This window comes from Procambarus clarkii, chromosome 21, assembly GCF_040958095.1.
Source record: "Procambarus clarkii isolate CNS0578487 chromosome 21, FALCON_Pclarkii_2.0, whole genome shotgun sequence".
NCBI lineage: Eukaryota > Metazoa > Arthropoda > Malacostraca > Decapoda > Cambaridae > Procambarus > Procambarus clarkii.
The window spans coordinates 42,180,005-42,203,457 of NC_091170.1; the positions used below are offsets into that span (position 1 = coordinate 42,180,005).

The 23,453-nt window shown below is 50.0% G+C and overlaps 1 protein-coding gene across 25 annotated transcripts in view; it reads right to left on the minus strand.

Moving 5' to 3' along the window:
- The window catches only part of LOC123760692 (nuclear receptor coactivator 2), a 562,651-nt gene that overhangs the window by 129,176 nt on the left and 410,022 nt on the right, over positions 1-23,453 (minus strand). For all 25 annotated transcript variants that reach the window (XM_069328371.1, XM_069328357.1, XM_069328359.1 and 22 more), the window contains one exon: positions 6,461-6,577. In XM_069328371.1, coding sequence (XP_069184472.1) covers positions 6,461-6,577 — 117 coding nt within the window. The remainder of the gene's footprint in view (positions 1-6,460; positions 6,578-23,453) is intronic.

Sequence of the window (23,453 nt, forward strand, 5' to 3'; positions counted from 1 at the left end):
CAACTATTCCCCGTTTCTCCCCCGTCTATAGTCCCGCCCTTCTTCTCCTTTTATATTGTCTCAACTATCTTCTTATTTTTCCTTTCACCTGTTAAACGCACAAAAAATATAGTTTTTATGAGAAGGTTCTAGAAATACTTTCCGGTAATTTAAACAAATTAAATCATCGACACTGTTTGTTAGTCATACTTATAACTGTTTCCTTCAAGAGATTATTTAATTTGCAGCAAAAAATCACATTTTTCCACCCTAGTGACAAGAGCAGAGTAATCACGCAACTATATACGAACTCTGATTATTATACTGGCTAGAATAATTTTAACGACTAAACTCTAATTATGCAAATACAATTTTCTTTACAACGCCATAAGAATTTCTCAATACTGTACAGTATATATATATTCTTAGACAGCATATCGCTTACCTTCAAGTGCATTCCGATAAGAATTTCTTATGCATTGTTACGTTCACTCTGCTAATTTAGCCAAAGGGGCACAATTTATTTACACATAAATGAGCTCATTACTATTATATTCATCAAATTATACAAGTCATAAAGTGTCCGCGAAGGTAACGGAAAATCAGCACTAGGTAAGACCTTTCACCACATTTCAAAACTAACTAACTTTAAATCACAACGTGTTATGGTGATCAGTTAGATATTAGTGAAGTAAAGCTAAAATTAACGAAGACACGCGAGCACAAAAATTCTGAGCTACACAAGCTGCGAGTGAAGAAAATTAGCCCACCGAGAGGGGAAAAAATATACAGAGCTGTTTCTGTAGCGACATTTGGCATTACGTAATGAGCTTCCATTATAGAATGGCAGCTGGGGGGGGGGGGGGGGAGAGGGGAATTTAGTGCCCAAATACGACTTCTAGTCATTCGTAATCTCATCCAGCCCCTCCCTTATCCCGGATGGTTTGTTATACAGACAAGGAATGACAAGTTGGCGTCAATGGGGGTGGTACAAGTGTGTGGGCTGAAAAACAAGTGTTGGTGGGTGTGCGCGTTTCCCATGAGCAGGTGAGCGCAGTGGTCTTGGGGCTCCCGCGTCCCTGCAGGCCCCACGCCGCCGACCCTCCCCACCACCTGCCACACCGCCATCACCACTACCCTCCCTCACCATCACCACCACACTATGTGCTCACCATTATCACCCCACATACTCTCATGACTCCCACTATTCCCTTATCACAACCGCCCTCGCAGATTCATACAAGTTAGTATCATCACCAATCTTTTATTCCCATCGTCATTCGTCACCACCACAACTGTCTCATCACTGTGGCACTCCACCACCACAGCTGCCTCATCACTGTGGCACTCCACCACCACAGCTGCCTCATCACCGTGGCACTCCTCCACCACAGCTGCCTCATCACCGTGGCACTCCACCACCACAGCTGCCTCATCACCGTGGCACTCCTCCACCACAGCTGCCTCATCACCGTGGCACTCCACCACCACAGCTGCCTCATCACCGTGGCACTCCACCACCACAGCTGCCTCATCACTGTGGCTCTCCACCACCACAGCTGCCTCATCACCGTGGCACTCCTCCACCACAGCTGCCTCATCACCGTGGCACTCCACCACCACAGCTGCCTCATCACCGTGGCACTCCTCCACCACAGCTGCCTCATCACCGTGGCACTCCACCACCACAGCTGCCTCATCACCGTGGCACTCCACCACCACAGCTGCCTCATCACCGTGGCACTCCTCCACCACAGCTGCCTCATCACCGTGGCACTCCACCACAGCTGCCTCATCACCGTGGCACTCCTCCACCATAGCTGCCTCATCACCGTGGCACTCCTCCACCACAGCTGCCTCATCACCGTGGCACTCCACCACCACAGCTGCCTCATCACCGTGGCACTCCACCACCACAGCTGCCTCATCACCGTGGCACTCCACCACCACAGCTGCCTCATCACCGTGGCACTCCTCCACCACAGCTGCCTCATCACCGTGGCACTCCACCACCACAGCTGCCTCATCACCGTGGCACTCCACCACCACAGCTGCCTCATCACCGTGGCACTCCACCACCACAGCTGCCTCATCACCGTGGCACTCCACCACTACAGCTGCCTCATCACCGTGGCACTCCACCTGTCGCCAATATTAGTGCCAACATACCTACGTAATTAACAATAATGACACTTACGTCATAACTATTTGGCAATTCTACCTTCATTCCCATCGGGTCAGCCTCTCATCACAACCACTACCTGCATCACCACTGCTACCACCTACATCACCAAGGCTATCATCACCATACCACTATATCACGTCACTTACATCAAAACTACCATCACCCTATCGACATCATTCACCACCACCATCACACGACTTGTATCACCACCACCATCGTTGCACCACCTACATCGCCACCACAGTCGCACCACTTACATTGCCACCACAGTCGCACCACCTATCATCACCACTACAGTCTTCAAGAAGGCTGCACACCCTCTGCCACCCTCCATCTCTTACCCAACTGTTTTCATCAACTACAATAACTACTATGAGACTTGTATCACGTGGAACTGGTGTGGCTCTACACTCAACCTGCCCTACAATGAATGTGGCTTTTCGCTCGTATGCGTTACATAAGGCCAAAAATTGTATTAGAAAATGAAGCGGCTAGCGAGAGTGACGTACTGTCCCGTTTTCTGTTTTGGGTCCTCTGGTAGGACCTGCTTGATATCTGCTTGATTGGGTTCTGGGAGTTCTACTCCTCAAGCCTGGCTTGTGAGAGTTTGGTCCACCAGGCTGTTGCTTGCAGCGGCCCGCAGACCCACATATCCACCACAGCCCGGTTGGTCCGGCACTTCTTGAAGAAAAACAATCTAGTTTTCTCTTGAAGATGTCCACTGTTGTTCCGGCAATATTTCTTATGCTCGCTGGAAGGACGTTGAACAACCGTGGACCTCTGATGTTTATAGTGTTCTGTGATTGTGCCTATGGCACCTCTGCTCTTCACTGGTTCTATTCTGCATTTCCTTCCATAACGTTCACTCCAGTACGCTGATTAGGAGAGGACACTTTACATTGACTGTTTCCTTGACATTGTGAAACCTTACGAGGACGGGATTGTACACTAACACTTCACCAAGTTTCATCGTCCAACGCAAAAGCTTATAATACAAATATTAAAAAAAAATTATAACAGCATATATTTTCACAGCATCCTTATTAATTATTAGTTACGCGAAGATAGTAAAGAGAGCACACGAGTTATATGCCAAGCGCAGCAGAGAGCAATGAATGGAAAGTTTTGATGAGCTAGTGTTTGGAAATGTGAATAACTGAATAACTTGGTATCTAGTGAGTTGTCGGTGGAGTAGCTGCTCCCTCAGCTGTTTTACCACAACGTACAAACGTACACTGTACAACGTACTGTACTTTGCACCGACTGCATACCTTGTCCTCGCAAACTCTCCCCGTTCTCTCGAGCGTTCAAAAGGTCACTAAACTGACGTACTAAATTACCACAACCCAACCTAACCGAGGACCCACAAATAGAAAACGGGACATCAAGTCAATTTTGCGAGCCACTGTGATTTTGACCACATCAGATTTTGGTTTTAGGGGATTTATACGTCAAAATACAATGTACTATTCTGGACGAGTTGATCTCTTTTTCTTTACAAGCTCCTCCTAGCCTAGCATATCTTCCTAGTCTTTACAAGCTCCTCCTAGCCTAGCATATCTTCCTAGTCTTTACAAGCTCCTCCTAGCCTAGCATATCTTCCTAGTCTTTACAAGCTCCTCCTAGCCTAGCATATCTTCCTAGTCTTTACAAGCTCCTCCTAGCCTAGCATATCTTCCTAGTCTTTACAAGCTCCTCCTAGCCTAGCATATCTTCCTAATCTTTACAAGCTCCTCCGAGACTAGCATATCTTCCTAGTCTTTACAAACTCCTAGCCTAGCATATCTTCCCAGTCTTTACAAACTCCTCCTAGCCTAGCATATCTTCCTACTCTTTACAAACTACTCCTAGCCTAGCATATCTTCCTAATCTTTACAAGCTCCTCCGAGACTAGCATATCTTCCTAGTCTTTACAAACTCCTCCTAGCCTAGCATATATTCCCAGTCTTTACAAACTCCTCCTAGCCTAGCATATCTTCCTAATCTTTACAAGCTCCTCCTAGCCTAGCATATCTTCCTAGTCTTTACAAGCTCCTCCTAGCCTAGCATATCTTCCTACTCTTTACAAACTACTCCTAGCCTAGCATATCTTCCTAGTCTTTACAAACTCCTCCTAGCCTAGCATATCTTCCTAGTCTTTACAAACTCCTCCGAGCCTAGCATATCTTCCTAGTCTTCTCCTCCACTCCCAGCACATGAGTGTGGCTCTAGCCTAGCACCCGTGTACGTGACGGTGGCGGGCAGCGTATTACCTACTAACTCACAACACTTGCTCATTGTGCAGTTAATAATAGTCTTATTGCCTGCTTGTCTTTCTGGAACACTCGAACTCTAAATTGCCCGAGGACAAAAGTGGAAGGGTCAGGGTCGACCTCGAGCGAAAGGTCAGGGTCGACCTCGAGCGAAAGGTCAGGGTCGACCTCGAGCGAAAGGTCAGGGTCGACCTCGAGCGAAAGGTCAGGGTCGACCTCGAGTGAAAGATCAGTGTCAAGATTTAGTCAAATGTTTGATTACGGCCACTGAGCTCTTACATTATATTACACAGCTTAGTAAACAAGCCAGTTCTGATTTGCCATAACGTACAAAATACAAAGTGTTAATTTAACCAGTGACTTACGAACTCAAGCCACCCACCTAACCTAACCTTCCCCATGGATAGAAAACGGGTTTTCGTGAGCAGCTTACTTTTCATATTACTTCATAATCTGTACGTTGGGGGATCATAACGTACAACATGAGACGTATTAGTAGCGAGGACGGGTTGCTGCAATAAATGCATTATTACAGACATTTTGGTGGTCAAATGAGCCGGTGGTAACACGTTGGGTTCCACTGTATCTAATACCTAGCCTCATACTTCTACTCTTCTACTTCTATTTCTATTCATACTTCTATTCTTCTACTCCCCAAGCCCGGCCTGAAGCCAGGCTCGACTTGTGATAACTTGGTCCAACATGCTGTTGCTTGGAGCGGCCCGTATTGTAGGCCCACATATCCACTACAACCTGGTTGGTCCGGCACTTCTTGCAAGAACGTATCTAAGTGCCTGCTTGAATACATCCACCTTTGTACCAGCAATATTTCTAATGCTTGCTGGGAGGGTGCTGAACAACTGTGAACCTCTGATGTTCACACAGTGCTCTCTGATTGTGCCTATGGCACTTCTACTTCCCATTGCATTTCCTTCTGTATCTTTCGCTCCAGTATGTTGTTATTCTTCTTTCTTGAGGTTATCTTGAGATGGTTATCTTGAGATCTTTGCAAATCTTCCATGGATATATTATTTGATACCTTTCCCCGTCTCCTTTCCCATATCTCTGATGTTTAACATACCGTCATGCACCAAGTATATTCTATCATATAGTTCACCTTATAGTTGCTATAGTCGAGGACATGAAACCTGCTGGGTTATCCGTGCCCGCCCCCCCCCCCCTTAGGTCAAACACTGACCTTCCACATGATGCAACCTACAACAACTGACGAATTTCCAGGTATCTATTTACTGCTAGGTAAACAGAGGCATCAGGTGAAAGAAAACATTGGGGGGGGGAAAAAAACTTGTACTACCACGGGAATCGAACCCGAAACTTGTCGGCTGTAACTCGACTGTGCTGACCTCTGCGCATCATACATTCTTGCCCCTAGTTTATCCTTTCGTATCTCGAAAACCTACATTGTTTACCTTGATGTGTGTCCGAGGATCAAGGTCCCTGAGATCTGTTCTCTGACCAGATCAATCAGAGGTCGATCAGATTAATCGGATCAAGCTCTCTGACCAGCTCGATCAGATCAAGTAGTCAGAGATCTGGGGCCAGATTCACGAAACAGTTATGCAAGTACTTACGAACGTGTACATCTTTCCTCAATCGTTGACGGCTTTGGTTACATTTATTAAACAGTTTACAAGCTCGAAAACTTCCCAATCAACTGTTGTCATTGTTATAAACAGCCTCCTGATGCTTCGGAGCTCATTAACTGTTTAATAATTGTAAACAAAGCCGCCAAAGATTGAGAAAAGATGTACACGTTCGTAAGTGCTTGCGAAACTGCTTCGTGAATCTGGCCCCTGGTCTCTGACTGCTTGATGGGGTTCTGGGAGTTCTTCTACTCCCCAAGCCCGGCCCGGGGCCAGACTTGACTTGACTACTACTTCCAACATAATGGAAGTAGTGCAATAGATATTTTGCAATCTATCGCACTGCAGTGTAAGAGGTGGGATGTGAAGATGTTATCAGTTGAAGAGTGTGTGGTGTGTGGGGGTGATGCGAGGCGTAGCACAATATATCGATGAGTTACCTCGAGAAGTAGAGGACCCAACCGCTGGGTGTGTAGGAGCGTGGGTTTGGAGGAGGACACCTCTCCCTGCTGCACTGCGCCTTCCCCCGCCCCCTCCGCCGCCTTGATGCGCCGGATCTGAAACAAAAGACATGTCGTTAATCATCACAGCGCACACAGCACCGCTCCTGTGCCAGGTAAGTCCACTACGGGCTCACCATAGCCCGTGCTACCTGGAACTTGTTCCGAGTAGCTGAATCTATAATAACACCATCACAGCTACATACGCCATACCCAAACCCGTCCTCCTGTGTGTAATACTCTTTTGTGCCTATGTACTCCATCGTCCATATATTGACGTCCCGAAAAAAATAAAGCTAGTAACCAAACTTTAATATTCCTAGGCCTAGTATAGCCAGCAACGAGGAGGTCTGGTCGACGACCGGGCCGCGGGGACGCTAAGCCCCGGAAACACCTCAAGGTAACCTCAAGGTAGCATATATATGTACTAAATCAACCCGTCCCGCAGTAAACACCTGAGGACACTGTCGTCTGTGAGGCTGTAAACACCTGAGGACACTGTCGTCTGTGAGGCTGTAAACACCTGAGGACACTGCCGTCTGTGAGGCAGTAAACACCTGAGAACACTGCCGTCTGTGAGGCAGTAAACACCTGAGTATATTCGTTACCTTTAAACACCCCGACCGGAAACTAGCGATTGATAAAAAGCATTTTATTTCACTCAAAGAGTTAATTCGTGTACACAGCTGTCAGTGAAACACGCACTAAGAAGTCTTAGTGATCCACACCTGCTGCACAAGTGTTGACCGAACCACCTTTGTCTGGTCAACACTTGTGATGGCTGGATATAAAGGGCTGTTACTTGGAGCGGCCCGGCAGGCTCACGTATCCACCACAGCTCGCTTGGTCCGTTCCACCAGGTGAATACAATATTCCCTTCTCCCTAGAATCTCATCTTTTCAAGAATGTTGCTTACAGCACGCGTTAATAAGCCATCGGCGGACGTAATTCGTGTCGTTAACAAACCTTAAGTCCAACCCAAACCCAGACCATCAACTCCCATCACCCACCCACCCCCCCCTACATTAACTCCCACCACCCCTCCATCAACTCCCATCACTCCCCCCCATCAACTGGCTACGCTGTCTCATAACTCCCCAATCTCACATTCGACAACACAGTCGTGAATACGATTTCTCTCTCTTCTAAGCTTCTGTATACCCGGAGCATACCTGGAGAGGGTTTCCAGAGTTGTGATAACTTGGTCCAGCAGGCTGTTATTTGGAGCGGCCCACAATATCCACACCTGTTTATCCAGCCATGACTGGAATAATGTGTCCAAGTTGTTAAAATAAAAGTGTGATTCTGAACATGCTCTGTACAAGACAAGTGCTCCCGTGGCGCCTGTCTGAGGGCTGAGTTCCAGCCCTGGCGGCCACTACAGGTGTGGGGGGCGGAGGTGGGGTTATCAGCTGCGAGAGGTAAGCAATACGAACACTCGGAACGTCAGTAGTACTAGCCTGGCAGGTGTGTCGAGGTTAATACTATGCTACACAGGTGTTGGGTGGGCCTGGCAGGTGTTGGGTGGGCCTGGCAGGTGTTGGGTGGGCCTGGCAGGTGTTGGGTGGGCCTGGCAGGTGTTGGGTGGGCCTGGTAGGTGTTGGGTGGGCCTGGCAGGTGTTGGGTGGGCCTGGCAGGTGTTGGGTGGGCCTGGCAGGTGTTGGGTGGGCCTGGCAGGTGTTGGGTGGGCCTGGCAGGTGTTGGGTGGGTCTGGCAGGTGTTGGGTGGGCCTGGCAGGTGTTGGGTGGGCCTGGCAGGTGTTGGGTGGGCCTGGCAGGTGTTGGGTGGGCCTGGCAGGTGTTGGGTGGGCCTGGCAGGTGTTGGGTGGGCCTGGCAGGTGTTGGGTGGGCCTGGCAGGTGTTGATTGGGCCTGGCAGGTGTTGTTGCATGTCAATACCTGGGGGGGCACTAACTGGTGTTGTTACAAAGAATGTATAACACGGGTGTTGTATACGGCAGGCGGGGTGCCCTCACAGCAGTGTGGAACGCGAATCGTAGTCGGCATTCTAGGCAGCATCAAGCTACTGTCCCACACGCGCGTGAAACACACACACCCGCCCACCCACCCACGCAGTACAGTACCTGGACATTAGGGCGAGGCTCAACCCACCCACCAACTCAAAACTTCTTGTAGCACCACAGCCTTGTGGAGCGCACACAACAACAACGGTCCCTCAGTACGCTTCTCCCAGTCAGCCACGATTCAGGAGAATGGAAAGAACAGCAGCGTCACCAATACTGAGAAGAATTGTGTGAAGATATTAATGGCTCAACAGCCACAGCAGCAGATTTGGGACTACAACACACACGGGGAATTCCAGAGCCTCATTCAGCACGAAGCCTTTGATGACATGCTGCTGGAACAGTATCCAGCCACACACAGTATACCCGACTAACTTGCCAATTTACCACAGCGTTCTGGTATTAAGAACAATACAAGTTTGCACACTGAAATTTCCTGCAGTCAAATCGGCCTAGACTAAAGAAGGAGGCCTGGTCACAGAGACAGGGCCGCGGGGACCTTGACCCCCGGAATCACCGCAAGGTAAGGTAGACAATACACATCTTTTTGGACTTAAAACTGCATATAACACAGACAAAGGAACTTCAACTTGGACTACTTGCTGACTGACCTAACAACCTTCTGCTAGCCCTCCTCCCACCACGGAGCCCCACCGTCCATATATCAAGACAAAATGTAGATAAATTTAGGAACATATTTAGAGCTTCTTGAACGTGTAAGGTCCTTGAGTGGATTGATCTCTACGGTTTAATGCAATAACCCAAAATCATCTTGTTCCTAACTTGAATGAGTCTCTCCCTGGGGTAAGTACCCAAACCTGACCAGGCACTCACTCGTGTGGCTTTCATTGACCTACAAGTTGCTTTTGACACAAGTGATATGAAACTCGGTTCAACTAACCGTTGTTGGTGTCAAAATAAATCTATTGACATGGATCGGGGGATACTTGACTAACATAACTACAAAGGTATTTACATGGGAATAAAGAGTAGCCCTTAATATATCATCTGAATTGGGTACAAGTGACAACTCAAGCTGATGAAGCTGTGATCTGCTATACAGTACAGACCTCCATTACTGAGAACAGTCGTATTCCACTACATTATCACGAGAAGTAATGAATGTAACCAGAGAACCCTCACATACAAAACTAGGACGCAAACCTCGCATGTTCTAAAACTATAACCACGGGCCTCCCTGAGTTTTTAAGTCAAAAGTGTGTAGTACTGACTATACAAATATCCTTGATGGACAGAGATATGGTTTCAGTCTCTCCTATACATGCATACCGTCTCGTATTACCCATCATCATGACACACCAAGAGGCTAAAGCTCATGTAACAAATATAAAATCGAACTCGACCAAGGTGTCATAATCTCTACCGTTAAAACCACACTCCACTCAAAAATTAAGGCCTGACAGAAGGTAATCACCAGGAGAGAGGCTAAACTAGTACGACCATACAGCACTTGCTAAGGGGTAACCTGGTTGATGGGGTTCTGGGAGTTCTTCTACTCCCCAAGCCCGGCCCGAGGCCAGGCTTGACTTGTGAGAGCGTGGGCCAACAGGCTGTTTGTTGCCTGGAGCGGCCCGCAGAAGCCAAGGAGTTGCTAGATGAGAATATAAGGGCAAAAAACATTAGCATTAAGGGCTATATTTGTTTAGAAGTGTGAACTATATATACGGACAGCACAAGGTGTCCACCAGACAGTGTGCCATGGCAAACGATAGAATTAGGCTGGAATCAGGCCTAAGCCCGATAACGCACCTCTGAACACTAAGCACGAGACACGACAGCCTCTAACAATATCTTAAGAGAATGTTCAATTTTCAAATATTTTAGGCTCAATGGTATGACATACCTAGAGCTCTAGAACAATTTCCTTCACTCAAGGATGTTACCAGACTTCTTCATTTCTCTGTCCGAAGTTTGATAGTGCAGGCTAATAGCCCTTACCTCCCATATGTGCATTTTATTGCACTTGTCTTAAGTGATAAACTCACCTTACATCCCCTATGTGTGACAGACCATCCTGAGAGATCACATGAGCAGCCAAAGCTTCGTCATCCCCCGTACAGATTACGGTAGCAACTTATAAACAACTTATAAACAAAGTGAGCAGAAATCATAGTAAATGTAATATAGTAAAAAGTAGTATGAGAAGTGTAGCAGAGGCGTGGTAGTTGTCAGGTGGGGTGGCTGCCAGGTGTAATAATATCAGGTGTGAGTAACATGAATATATTGACGCAGGCTCTCAGCGTTAGTACATCTGGGCGCCATGGAGAGCGCCAGGAGCCGTGGAGCCCGGCGCTGGTGGTGGTGGCGGCGCGTCCCACCAGGCAGGCTCCAGCTCGTCGCCATGGATACCAAAACAGGTAATGAGACGCCAGCCACCCAGTTGGTCAGACCAACTAGTCTGTGCTGGCCGGCTAGCAAACTTGTTTGACACCTAGTAAGGCTCTTTGCCACCTAGCAAGGCTCTTTGCCACCTAGCAAGGCTCTTTGCCACCTAGCAAGGCTCTTTGCCACCTAGCAAGGCGCTTTGCCACCTAGCAAGGCTCTTTGCCCCCCACCTAGCAAGGCTCTTTGCCACCTAGCAAGGCTCTTTGCCACCTAGCAAGGCGCTTTGCCACCTAGCAAGGCGCTTTGCCACCTAGCAAGCTAGTCAATAAAGCTCTAGGTTTCGCCTGTCTCACAAAACCAGCAATATTATCTGTCACATCTGCCTCGCTTCCCTTCACCCCCCCCCCCCCCCCCCAGCCGGCCGCTACTATCCCAGTCCACCACTACCAGCCCAACAATAACTATCCCTCAACCACTACAACTATCACGACTATAACCACCACGCTAACCATCACCATTATCTCAACTGCTACAAGTATCGCCGTTGTCAACACCACAATCATCTGAACTATTGTCACTCTCCGTAATTACTACCTTCCGTATATTGTCTTTTCCATCTCTGCAGCACCTCTAGTCATCCATTTTCTGCTGCCAATTAATGTCGCTGATCCATCAGTCCCAACTATCGCCGCCACCTACCCCTCGCTATCGCCGCCGCTATCGTGGTGCTGTCATCGACGTCGCTATCTCCCACAGCAACAAGATACACACTTCTCGGCGCACAATACGGGCCAAAACCAACGAAAAACTGGGTTTAAAAGCAGTTGGCTTCACCACACTTGTTCCTCTTTATGCCTAGGTGATGTTTGGCCTACTGCTTGGTTATCTGAGCAACCAGGTCCTCAGATACCTACGAGGACCACAGGAACGGGTCCTCAGATACCTACCAGCACCACAGGAACGGGTCCTCAGGTACCTACGAGCACCACAGGAACGGGTCCTCAGGTACCTACGAGCACCACAGGAACGGGTCCTCAGATACCTACGAGCACCACAGGAACGGGTCCTCAGGTACCTACGAGCACCACAGGAACGGGTCCTCAGGTACCTACGAGCACCACAGGAACGGGTCCTCAGATACCTACGAGCACCACAGGAACGGGTCCTCAGGTACCTACGAGCACCACAGGAACGGGTCCTCAGGTACCTACGAGGACCACAGGAACGGGTCCTCAGATACCTACCAGCACCACAGGAACGGGTCCTCAGATACCTACGAGCACCACAGGAACGGGTCCTCAGATACCTACGAGCACCACAGGAACGGGTCCTCAGGTACCTACCAGCACCACAGGAACGGGTCCTCAGATACCTACGAGCACCACAGGAACGGGCCCTCAAGTATCTACCAGCACCACAGGAACGGGTCCTCAGGTATCTACCAGCACCACAGGAACGGGTCCTCAGGTATCTACCAGCACCACAGGAACGGGTCCTCAAGTATCTACCAGCACCACAGGAACGGGCCCTCAGGTATCTACCAGCACCACAGGAACGGGTCCTCAAGTATCTACCAGCACCACAGGAACGGGCCCTCAAGTATCTACCAGCACCACAGGAACGGGCCCTCAGGTATCTGCAGCGGAAACAGGAAGCCAGTGTGACCTCGTGACGTCACCGCAATATTTTGGAGGCCGTCAAATATAATTTCGTGACCTAAAAGAACTGGCTTAAGCACACCACGCTAGCTACCAGTCCTGTCAATCCTCTACTGGGTGACTATTTCAGTATGGAGGAACTGGTACTGGCTGTCGGAAATCCGACACACACGTTAACATACTATAGTTACCCCTTTAAAAAGAGAATGGGTGTTTCGTGACGTCATCACACTACGCGTAAATTAAAAACTCTAAGTATTCTTTTAAATCACAGTCTAGTGTTTAAACTTAATAAAAAAAAGTATTCACTAGGACTGAATATAATATAATTAGCAGTTAAGTACAGCTTGCTTCCCTAAATCCTGAAATTAAACTCTACATAGGATTCACTACGAAGACCAACCGAAGATCTCATTAACAAAGGGAAGAACAATTTTCGGCATTTCTATTGCAATCCTGAAATTAAACTCTACATAGGATTCACTACGAAGACCAACCGAAGATCTCATTAACAAAGGGAAGAACAATTTTCGGCATTTCTATTGCAATACTGGTCATTATTATTGTAGGAAATATCGTTAAGACGTGGAATTAAAACCCCAAACCGAGTGAGTTTACTCAGCATTACACTACACCAATATTTCATGTCACACCTGTGCTTTATATGTTAATGTACCACCACTAATGGTACATTAGACAGGTAAGCTGGTGATGTGAAGTTACAAGCTGAACTGGCCCACACAAACAGTCAAGTTTATTACTAGTTCCTAGATGAACAAAGTGCCATTGAGATGCCATTACGTGGCATTCTGAGGCACATGGGCCACACCCTAGCCTAATGGAAGAATAATAACACAGCCTAATTAGGCCATTTCAGCCACTCAGCTAAGGCCTTTATTTTTACAAAACTGTAGATAGAATAGTAGTATTCATAATAGTAGATTAGGCCACCATATGTGTTATAATTTTATATTAGAAATATGGTAAACAATTGCCACTTATCAATTATCCACTTCAAGGTTGGTGTAAATTGCAATTGTCCCTCCAACTATGTGTAGATAAGATTCTGGCCGGCTGAATCAAAATATACAGTCCACTAACATCATCATAATAATATTGTAATTAACAAAATAATAGAATAAAAAATAAATAATTGCCTGCTAGGATTTTCGCACACAGGTGTACAGATTCCTGAGCCTACTGGGCTCTATCACATCTACATTTGAAACTGTGTATGGAGTCAGCCTCCACCACATCACTACCTAATGCATTCCATTTACTAACTACTCTGACACTGAAAAAGTATTTCTAACGTCCCTGTGGCTCATTTGGGTACTCAAGTTTCCACCTGTGTCCCCTTGTATGCCGTGTTAAACACCTTATCTACTTTGTGAATTTATCTGAGAATTTTGTAGGTAGTGATAATGTCTCCCCTTACTCTTCTCTCTTCCAGTGTCGTGAGGTGCATTTCACGCAGCCTTACCTCGTAATTTATGCCTCTTAATTCTGGGACTAGCCTAGTGGCATACCTCTGAACTTTTTCCAAAATCGTCTTGTGCTTGACAAGGTACGTTAAGGTGTGTACAAGGTACGACAAGGTGTGTGTGCGTGCGTGCGTGTTGGACACCGTGCGCACCACCTTCACGCAGTTATTGTGCAATGATGGTCCAAATGTCGGCCGCCTAATGCAGTGACTTCCGACCCTTTGGTTTCTTGTAATGCTTTTAAAACTGTGAATGTAATTAGCCTCAAATATTTTCCTGCAAGTTCGTTTCATTTCCCTCTAGCGTGAGAAATGTTTACCCCTAAGCATTTGCTTGCATGGATTATGGCCATTCTATTTCTTCTTTCTTCAACGTAAGCAAGCGCGCGCGCATGCACGCGCAGAGTGAGAGAGTGAGAGAGAGAGAGTGAGAGTGAGAGAGAGAGAGAGAGAGAGAGTGAGAGAGTGAGAGAGTGAGAGAGAGAGAGAGAGAGAGAGAGAGAGAGAGAGAGAGAGAGAGAGAGAGAGAGAGAGTGAGAGAGTGAGAGAGTGAGAGAGTGAGAGAGTGAGAGAGTGAGAGAGTGAGAGAGTGAGAGAGAGAGAGAGAGTGAGAGAGAGAGAGAGAGAGAGAGAGAGAGAGAGTGAGAGAGTGAGAGAGTGAGAGAGTGAGAGAGAGAGAGAGAGAGAGAGAGAGAGAGTGAGAGAGTGAGAGAGAGAGAGAGAGAGTGAGAGAGTGAGAGAGTGAGAGAGTGAGAGAGAGAGAGAGAGAGAGAGAGAGAGAGAGAGAGAGAGAGTGAGTGAGAGTGAGTGAGAGTGAGTGAGAGTGAGTGAGAGTGAGTGAGAGAGAGAGAGAGAGAGAGAGAGAGAGAGAGAGAGAGAGAGAGAGAGAGAGAGAGAGTGAGAGAGAGAGAGAGAGAGAGAGAGAGAGAGAGAGAGAGAGAGAGAGAGAGAGAGAGAGAGAGAGAGAGAGAGAGAGAGAGAGAGAGAGTGAGAGTGAGAGAGTGAGAGAGTGAGAGAGAGAGAGTGAGTGAGTGAGAGTGAGAGAGTGAGAGAGAGAGAGTGAGAGAGTGAGTGAGTGAGAGTGAGAGAGTGAGAGAGAGAGAGTGAGAGAGTGAGAGAGAGTGAGTGAGTGAGTGAGTGAGTGAGTGAGTGAGTGAGTGTGTGAGTGTGTGAGTGTGTGTGTGTGTGTGTGTGTGTGTGTGTGTGTGTGTGTGTGTGTGTGTGTGTGTGTGTGTGTGTGTGTGTGTGTGTGTGTGCGTGCGTGTATAGAACGGGGAAGCAGGAGGGAAGAGGAAAAGTGAGGGTGAAAGGCAAGCGCGTGAAAGAGGGATAGAGGTGGTGGAGGTTCGAACCTTACTGACCAGTGATTAATTTTTAACAAACGTCAAAAGTCACTGGATACCCTTAGTCTAAAGCGTTTAACCCGCACCTTTGAAAACGGCTCCAAGCAATATCATTTTTATATATCCCTCCAAAAATAGTATGTAGGTTAGGTAAAACCCCCGAAGTCTAAGTGTGCACAGCTGCGTTACAGCTGTGACACCCTTACAGCTGTGCACTCTACGACCGGTTGATGAAGATGACGCTCTCCTGGGCGGCTCGAATGCCACTGACGCTAGAAAACAGTTTTTCCTTACACAGAACGTTATCATTTACGAGGGCGTCCTTAGGGACGGCCGCAGCCTGAACCAACATAATCACACGGGTTGGTATATTGTAAATAATTGTCAACATGACCAAAACACCTAACCTAACCTAACCTAATCTAATCTAACCTAACCTAACCAAAAACACCTAACATAACCAACTCTTTATCTAACTATACATAAAATTCTAATATATAATAACATTTCATAATTGGGAAAACGCCGTTCTGGTCAGTAAGGAAATACTGACGATTGTACCCTTAGCAAAATATGTTTATTGTTTGTGATGTGTGTATATGTATGTATTAACACGATGTACTGAACGGGGTGAGAATAGCTTGAGCTACCTCATCCCTTTGTGTGTATTTTACATCAATAAACTTATTTCAATTTCAATTTCAATTGTACCCTTGGGGGAGGAGGGCCGCGGCTTGGACGAGTACAGCCTCGGGGAGGGTACTAGTACCTGGCAGCTCGTCCTCCTAAGGTTTCCCGACGTCAATAAAACGGTCAATTTAAAGTGTCCTCTCCTAACCTACCAGAGGACCAAAAACAGAAAACGGGACAGTACGTCACTTTCGTCAGCCGCTTACATTTTCGAGCTTAAGGTAACGCCAGTACGACAATTTTTGACCGTATGTAACGCATATGAGCGAAATGTGAAGTCTGTTGTAAGAGGACAGGTCGCACTACCGGGATGGTCGGAAGGCCACTGGCGTTTATCCAGTGTTATTGCATGCATTGCTCCAAACAGCTGATTTGAAATATAGTCAGAATTTAAGTCGAGAGTATTTTGGAGATTCAAACAACTCAAAAAATTATGTCATGTCACGTTAACCATGATAGGAGGAAAGGTAGGAAGAAAGAGAGCTATTTGCATAATAAACCCACAAAAGGAAACGGGGAAAACTACCCACTAGGCGCCTTACTGAGAATGTTAGTACTCCGCCTTCAGAATTTGGTCGCGAATGAGTTTGCGAGAATGTGAGCTGGCGCAGCTCCTCCCTCACAACACCGCGCGAGGAGGCGGAACGCTCCTCACGCCTCTTGATAGGTTACATGAAGAATTCCGAGGGTTCTGCCGATCAAGTCGTGGAGGAGTTTACTACGAACTTGCAAACTACCATTAACGACACTAGTGCTCCAGGTTACACCTAAGCCAAAGAATCGTAACCATTTGAAGTCGTCAACACTTTCCATGATATCATAAGGTTCACATGACCCCCGTGTCCGCCGGTAGAGGCGCACATGTTCTCCCACCCAACAACACGTCCTGTGTTCCACTACCCAAGGTCAAGGTCACCCACAAGACCCCACATAATGACTGGTGCCACAGCCAGCTGTGCTCCGAGACCTCCAGGAGGAACGCTGATATCATGTTAACACATGACAATGAATGCCGGTCTGTGCTCGGGGAACGGGTTGATTATGTCCAAGAAAACAACACACTGAGATCAGAGTAGAGGTCCTAGGGTGGTATGTAGCAAGGGTACCTTGGAGGTGGAGGCTGGGTGTGGTTGGAGGTGGAGGCTGGGTGTGGTTGGAGGTGGAGGCTGGGTGTGGTTGGAGGTGGAGGCTGGGTGTGGTTGGAGGTGGAAGCTGGGTGTGGCTGGGGGTGGAGGCTGGGTGTGGTTGGGGGTGAAGGCTGGGTGTGGTTGGAGGTGGAGGCTGGGTGTGGTTGGAGGTGGAAGCTGGGTGTGGTTGAAGGTGGAGGCTGGGTGTGGTTGAAGGTGGAGGCTGGGTGTGGTTGGAGGTGGAAGCTGGGTGTGGCTGGGGGTGGAAGCTGGGTGTGGTTAGGGGTGGAGGCTGGGTGTGGTTGGAGGTGGAGGCTGGGTGTGGTTGAAGGTGGTAGGTGCCGGAGTGGATGCAACTGGCGGCTGTGGTCTACGCCCAAAAAAAATATCCTTCTCATCACCTACCACTAGGCGGCAGCAGTCACTATGGCAACCTGGAGCTGCATAATTATGGCAATCACTATGACAACCTTGGGCGGGCTAGCATATCCACCCCGTCACTCACACATTCATCTATCCCTGAAGACATTCACCCTCATAACACTCGCCCATCCCCGCTTCTCGTGAGCAGAATAGACCTGTCCTCCACGTACAAAATACCAATTTCATCACTAAGTCCACAGTTGATTATCATGTTATTTTAAGCTCGTAAACGGTGAACTTACAACTTAGATAACGATCTGTGATACGTTCTATGATAGTCTGTTGGAATGAGTAACGGTGTCGGCACCGAGTAACGAGTAACGGTGACAAATTCGTGCCTACTCCAAATATACCGTGAGCTGGTCCCTGGATTTCGTGCCCCCGCGGCCCTGTGATTGACGGTGACGAGGGGGCGCTGATCCCAAGAACCATCAAAGGTCAATTACATCGTAGGCGTTAAACTTCATCCCAACCAACATTTATGTGGTTCCCAAAAGCTGCGCCCCCGCCTTTGAACAGTATCCACGGCTACCTGGTGCATACCTGGAGAGGGTTCTGGGAGTTCTACTCCGCGAGCCCGGCCCGAGGCCAAGCTCGACTTGTGATAACTTGGTCCTACAGGCTGTTGCTTGGAGCGGCCCACAGACCCACATATCCACAACAGCCTGGTTGGCACAGCCCATTATCTAAATGATTCTTGAAGATCTTTGTACCGGCAATATTTATAATGCTTGCCTGGAAGGTGTTGAACAACTGTGGACATCTGATGTTAAGACAGTGTTCTCTGATTGTGCCTATGGCACTATTTTCTCCTCACTGGTTCTATTCTGCATTTCCTTCTGTGTCTTTCGCTCCAGTATATTGTTATTGAACTGTGCAAATTTGGGACCAAGCCTTAGGTTAACGACATTTTCAGCCAAACTGGCGATACTTGCAAAAACAAACATAAACCTGTTAAGGACGTATCCAGTTTCCTCATGAGAACACCTAAATGTCTGTAAGTAAATTCCCTCTATATTTGAACTAAGGGTATTGGGAAACCACGAGCACTTCATGTCTTAATATAATATTATGAAGTTCGTAAAGTGAAAGTAGGAACAGAAATCTAGAGTACGTGCATGTTTTAAATAATGACCTGGAGACGTCCAACAGACCACGGCACCACAAGTAGGTATACCAAACTGGGGCCCAAAAGGATCCACAAAGAAACTATAAGGTCTACGAAAGCCCTTTACTTTGCATTACCTGTGGACGCTTTCGACAGTTCTTCTAGCCATCAGTCAACCTGATACTGTATAATGTATTGACTAACAAAACTCCAAAGCAGTCTCTGTAGAGCTAATGAAATCATAAGATATCTCACAATGTAGACTTGCTCAGTACAGGCCTCCTGAATGCTCGGTTACAATGAAGAAAACCAGTAAATCCGTGATGTTTAGTCCTGTAGAGATCTAATAAATATTATGAACGCCTAAGTGGATATTCCGACCCCACTACTTGTCCACTACAGTTCCAGCACCAAGGAATCACCTACAGTTCCAGCACCAAGGAACCATCTACAGTTCCAGCACCAAGGAACCACCTACAGTTCCAGCACCAAGGAACCACCTACAGTTCCAGCAGCAAGGGACCACCTACAGTTCCAGCACCAAGGAACCATCTACAGTTCCAGCACCAAGGAACCACCTACAGTTCCAGCACCAAGGAACCACCTACAGTTCCAGCACCAAGGAACCACCTACAGTTCCAGCACCAAGGAACCACCTACAGTTCCAGCACCAAGGAACCACCTACAGTTCCAGCACCAAGGAACCACCTACAGTTCCAGCACCAAGGAACCATCTACAGTTCCAGCACCAAGGAATCACCTACAGTTCCAGCACCAAGGAACCATCTACAGTTCCAGCACCAAGGAACCACCTACAGTTCCAGCACCAAGGAACCACCTACAGTTCCAGCACCAAGGAACCACCTACAGTTCCAGCACCAAGGGACCACCTACAGTTTCAGCACCAAGGAACCACCTACAGTTCCAGCACCAAGGGACCACCTACAGTTCCAGCACCAAGGAACTACCTACAGTTCCAGCACCAAGGAACCATCTACAGTTCCAGCACCAAGGAACCACCTACAGTTCCAGCACCAAGGAACCACCTGCAGTTCCAGCACTAAGGAACCACTTACAGTTCCAGCACTAAGGAACCACCTACAGTTCCAGTACTAAGGAACCATCTACAGCACTAAGGAATCATCTACAGTTCCAGCACTAAGGAACTACCTACAGTTCCAGCACTAAGGAACCACCTACAGTTCCAGTACTAAGGAACCATCTACAGTTCCAGCACTAAGGAACCACCTACAGTTCCAGCACCAAGGAACCACCTACAGTTCCAGCACCAAGGAACCACCTACAGTTCCAGCACCAAGGGACCACCTACAGTTCCAGCAGTAAGGAACCACCTACAGTTCCAGCAGTAAGGAACCACCTACAGTTCCAGCACCAAGGGACCACCTACAGTTCCAGCACCAAGGGACCACCTACAGTTCCAGCACCAAGGAACCACCTACAGTTCCAGCACCAAGGAACCACCTACAGTTCCAGCACCAAGGAACCACCTACAGTTCCAGCACCACGGAACCACCTACAGTTCCAGCACTAAGGAACCACCTACAGTTCCAGTACTAAGGAACCATCTACAGCACTAAGGAACCATCTACAGTTCCAGCACTAAGGAACTACCTACAGTTCCAGCACCAAGGAACCACCTACAGTTCCAGCAGCAAGGGACAACCTACAGTTCCAGCACCAAGGGACCACCTACAGTTCCAGCACCAAGGAACCACCTACAGTTCCAGCACCAAGGGACCACCTACAGTTCCAGCACCAAGGGACCACCTACAGTTCCAGCACCAAGGAACCACCTACAGTTCCAGCACCAAGGAACCACCTACAGTTCCAGCACCAAGGAACCACCTACAGTTCCAGCACTAAGGAACCACCTACAGTTCCAGCACCAAGGAACTACCTACAGTTCCAGCACCAAGGAACCACCTACAGTTCCAGCACCAAGGAACCACCTACAGTTCCAGCACCAAGGAACCACCTACAGTTCCAGCACCAAGGAACCACCTACAGTTCCAGCACCAAGGAACCACCTACAGTTCCAGCACCAAGGAACCACCTACAGTTCCAGCACCAAGGGACCACCTACAGTTCCAGCACCAAGGGACCACCTACAGTTCCAGCACCAAGGGACCACCTACAGTTCCAGCACCAAGGGACCACCTACAGTTCCAGCACCAAGGGACCACCTACAGTTCCAGCACCAAGGGACCACCTACAGTTCCAGCACCAAGGGACCACCTACAGTTCCAGCACCAAGGGACCACCTACAGTTCCAGCACCAAGGGACCACCTATAGTTCCAGCACCATAATATCAACATGGACACTACAGAAGACGTGGAAGTGGCATACCACCACACACAACACTGGTGCTATTGTTCTCAAGTTTGGAAAACAAATGATGAAGTCTACTGCTTTATTATGGGGCTACACGAGGGTGTATGGAGAGGTGCATGAGGAGGGGATGGGTGCATGAGGGGGGAATGGAGGTGCATGAGGAGGGGAATGGGGGGTGCATGAGGAGGGGAATGGGGGGTGCATGAGGAGGGGAATGGGGGGTGCATGAGGAGGGGAAAGGTGTGCATGAGGAGGGGAAAGGGGTGCATGAGGGGGGAATGGGGGTGCATGAGGGGGGAATGGAGGTGCATGAGGGGGGAATGGGGGTGCATGAGGGGGGGAATGGAGGTGCATGAGGGGGGAATGGGGGGTGCATGAGGGGGGAATGGAGGTGCATGAGGGGGGAATGGGGGTGCATGAGGGGGGGAATGGAGGTGCATGAGGGGGGAATGGGGGTGCATGAGGGGGGGAATGGAGGTGCATGAGGGGGGAATGGAGGTGCATGAGGGGGGAATGGGGGTGCATGAGGAGGGAATGGGGGTGCATGAGGGGGGAATGGAGGTGCATGAGGAGGGGAATGGGGTGCATGAGGGGGGGAGATGGGGTGCATGAGGGGGGAATGGAGGTGCATGAGGAGGGGAATGGGGTGCATGAGGGGGGGAGATGGGGTGCATGAGGGGGGAGTGGGGGTGCATGAGGGGGGAGTGGGGGTGCATGAGGGGGGAATGGGGGTGCATGAGGGGGGAATGGGGGTGCATGAGGGGGGAATGGGGGTGCATGAGGGGGGAATGGAGGTGCATGAGGGGGGAATGGGGGTGCATGAGGGGGGAATGGGGGTGCATGAGGAGGGGAAAGGGGTGCATGAGGAGGGGAAAGGGGTGCATGAGGGGGGGGAATGGGGGTGCATGAGGGGGGAATGGAGGTGCATGAGGAGGGGAATGGGGTGCATGAGGGGGGAGATGGGGTGCATGAGGGGGGGAGATGGGGTGCATGAGGGGGGAATGGAGGTGCATGAGGAGGGGAATGGGGTGCATGAGGGGGGGAGATGGGGTGCATGAGGGGGGAATGGGGGTGCATGAGGGGGGAATGGAGGTGCATGAGGGGGGAATGGAGGTGCATGAGGGGGGAATGGAGGTGCATGAGGGGGGAATGGGGGTGCATGAGGGGGGAATGGGGGTGCATGAGGGGGGAATGGGGGTGCATGAGGAGGGGAAAGGGGTGCATGAGGAGGGGAAAGGGGTGCATGAGGGGGGAATGGGGGTGCATGAGGGGGGAATGGGGGTGCATGAGGGGGGAATGGGGGTGCATGAGGGGGGAATGGAGGTGCATGAGGGGGGAATGGGGGTGCATGAGGGGGGAGATGGGGTGCATGAGGGGGGGAGATGGGGTGCATGAGGGGGGGAGATGGGGTGCATGAGGGAGGAATGGGGTGCATGAGGAGGAATGGGGTGCATGAGGGGGAATGGGGGGTGCATGAGGGAGGGAATGCGGTGCATGAGGGAGGAATGGGGGGTGCATGAGGGAGGAATGGGGGTGCATGAGGGAGGAATGGGGGTGCATGAGGAAGGAATGGGGTGCATGAGGGAGGAATGGGGTGCATGGGGGTAATGGGGTGCATGAGGGGGGGGGAATGGGGTGCATGAGGGGGGGGGGATGCTGTGGTCGTCATGGTGCCCAGGATCGATTGCTTGAGCGGCGCCGCGACCTCCATCACCCGTCGCCTTTACTACCCTCCCTCCAGCCCGCACCCTCCCGCGGCCCCTCCAGCCTGCACCCTCCCGCCCCCCTCCAGCGGCCCCTCCAGCCCGCACCCTCCCGCGGCCCCTCCAGCCCGCACCCTCCCGCCCCCCTCCAGCCCGCACCCTCCCGCGGCCCCTCCAGCCCGCACCCTCCCGCCCCCCCTCCAGCCTGCACCCTCCCGCCCCCCTCCAGCCTGCACCCTCCCGCCCGCACCCTCCCCCCCCCCGCCCCCTCCCGCGGCCCCTCCAGCCCGCACCCTCCCGCCCCCCTCCAGCCCGCACCCTCCTCCCCCCCCCCCGCCTCCTCCAGCCTGCACCCTCCCGCGCCCCTGCAGCCTGCACCCTCCCGCGCCCCCTGCAGCCTGCACCCTCCCGCGCCCCCTCCAGCCTGCACCCTCCCGCGCCCCCTCCAGCCTGCACCCTCCCGCGCCCCCTCCAGCCTGCACCCTCCCGCGCCCCCTCCAGCCTGCACCCTCCCGCGCCCCCTCCAGCCTGCACCCTCCCGCCTGCACCGTCCCGCCCCCTCCAGCCTGCACCCTCCCGCCCCCTCCAGCCTGCACCCTCCCGCCCCTCCAGCCTGCACCCTCCCACCCCCTCCAGCCTGCACCTTCCCGCCCCCTCCAGCCTGCACCGTCCCGCCC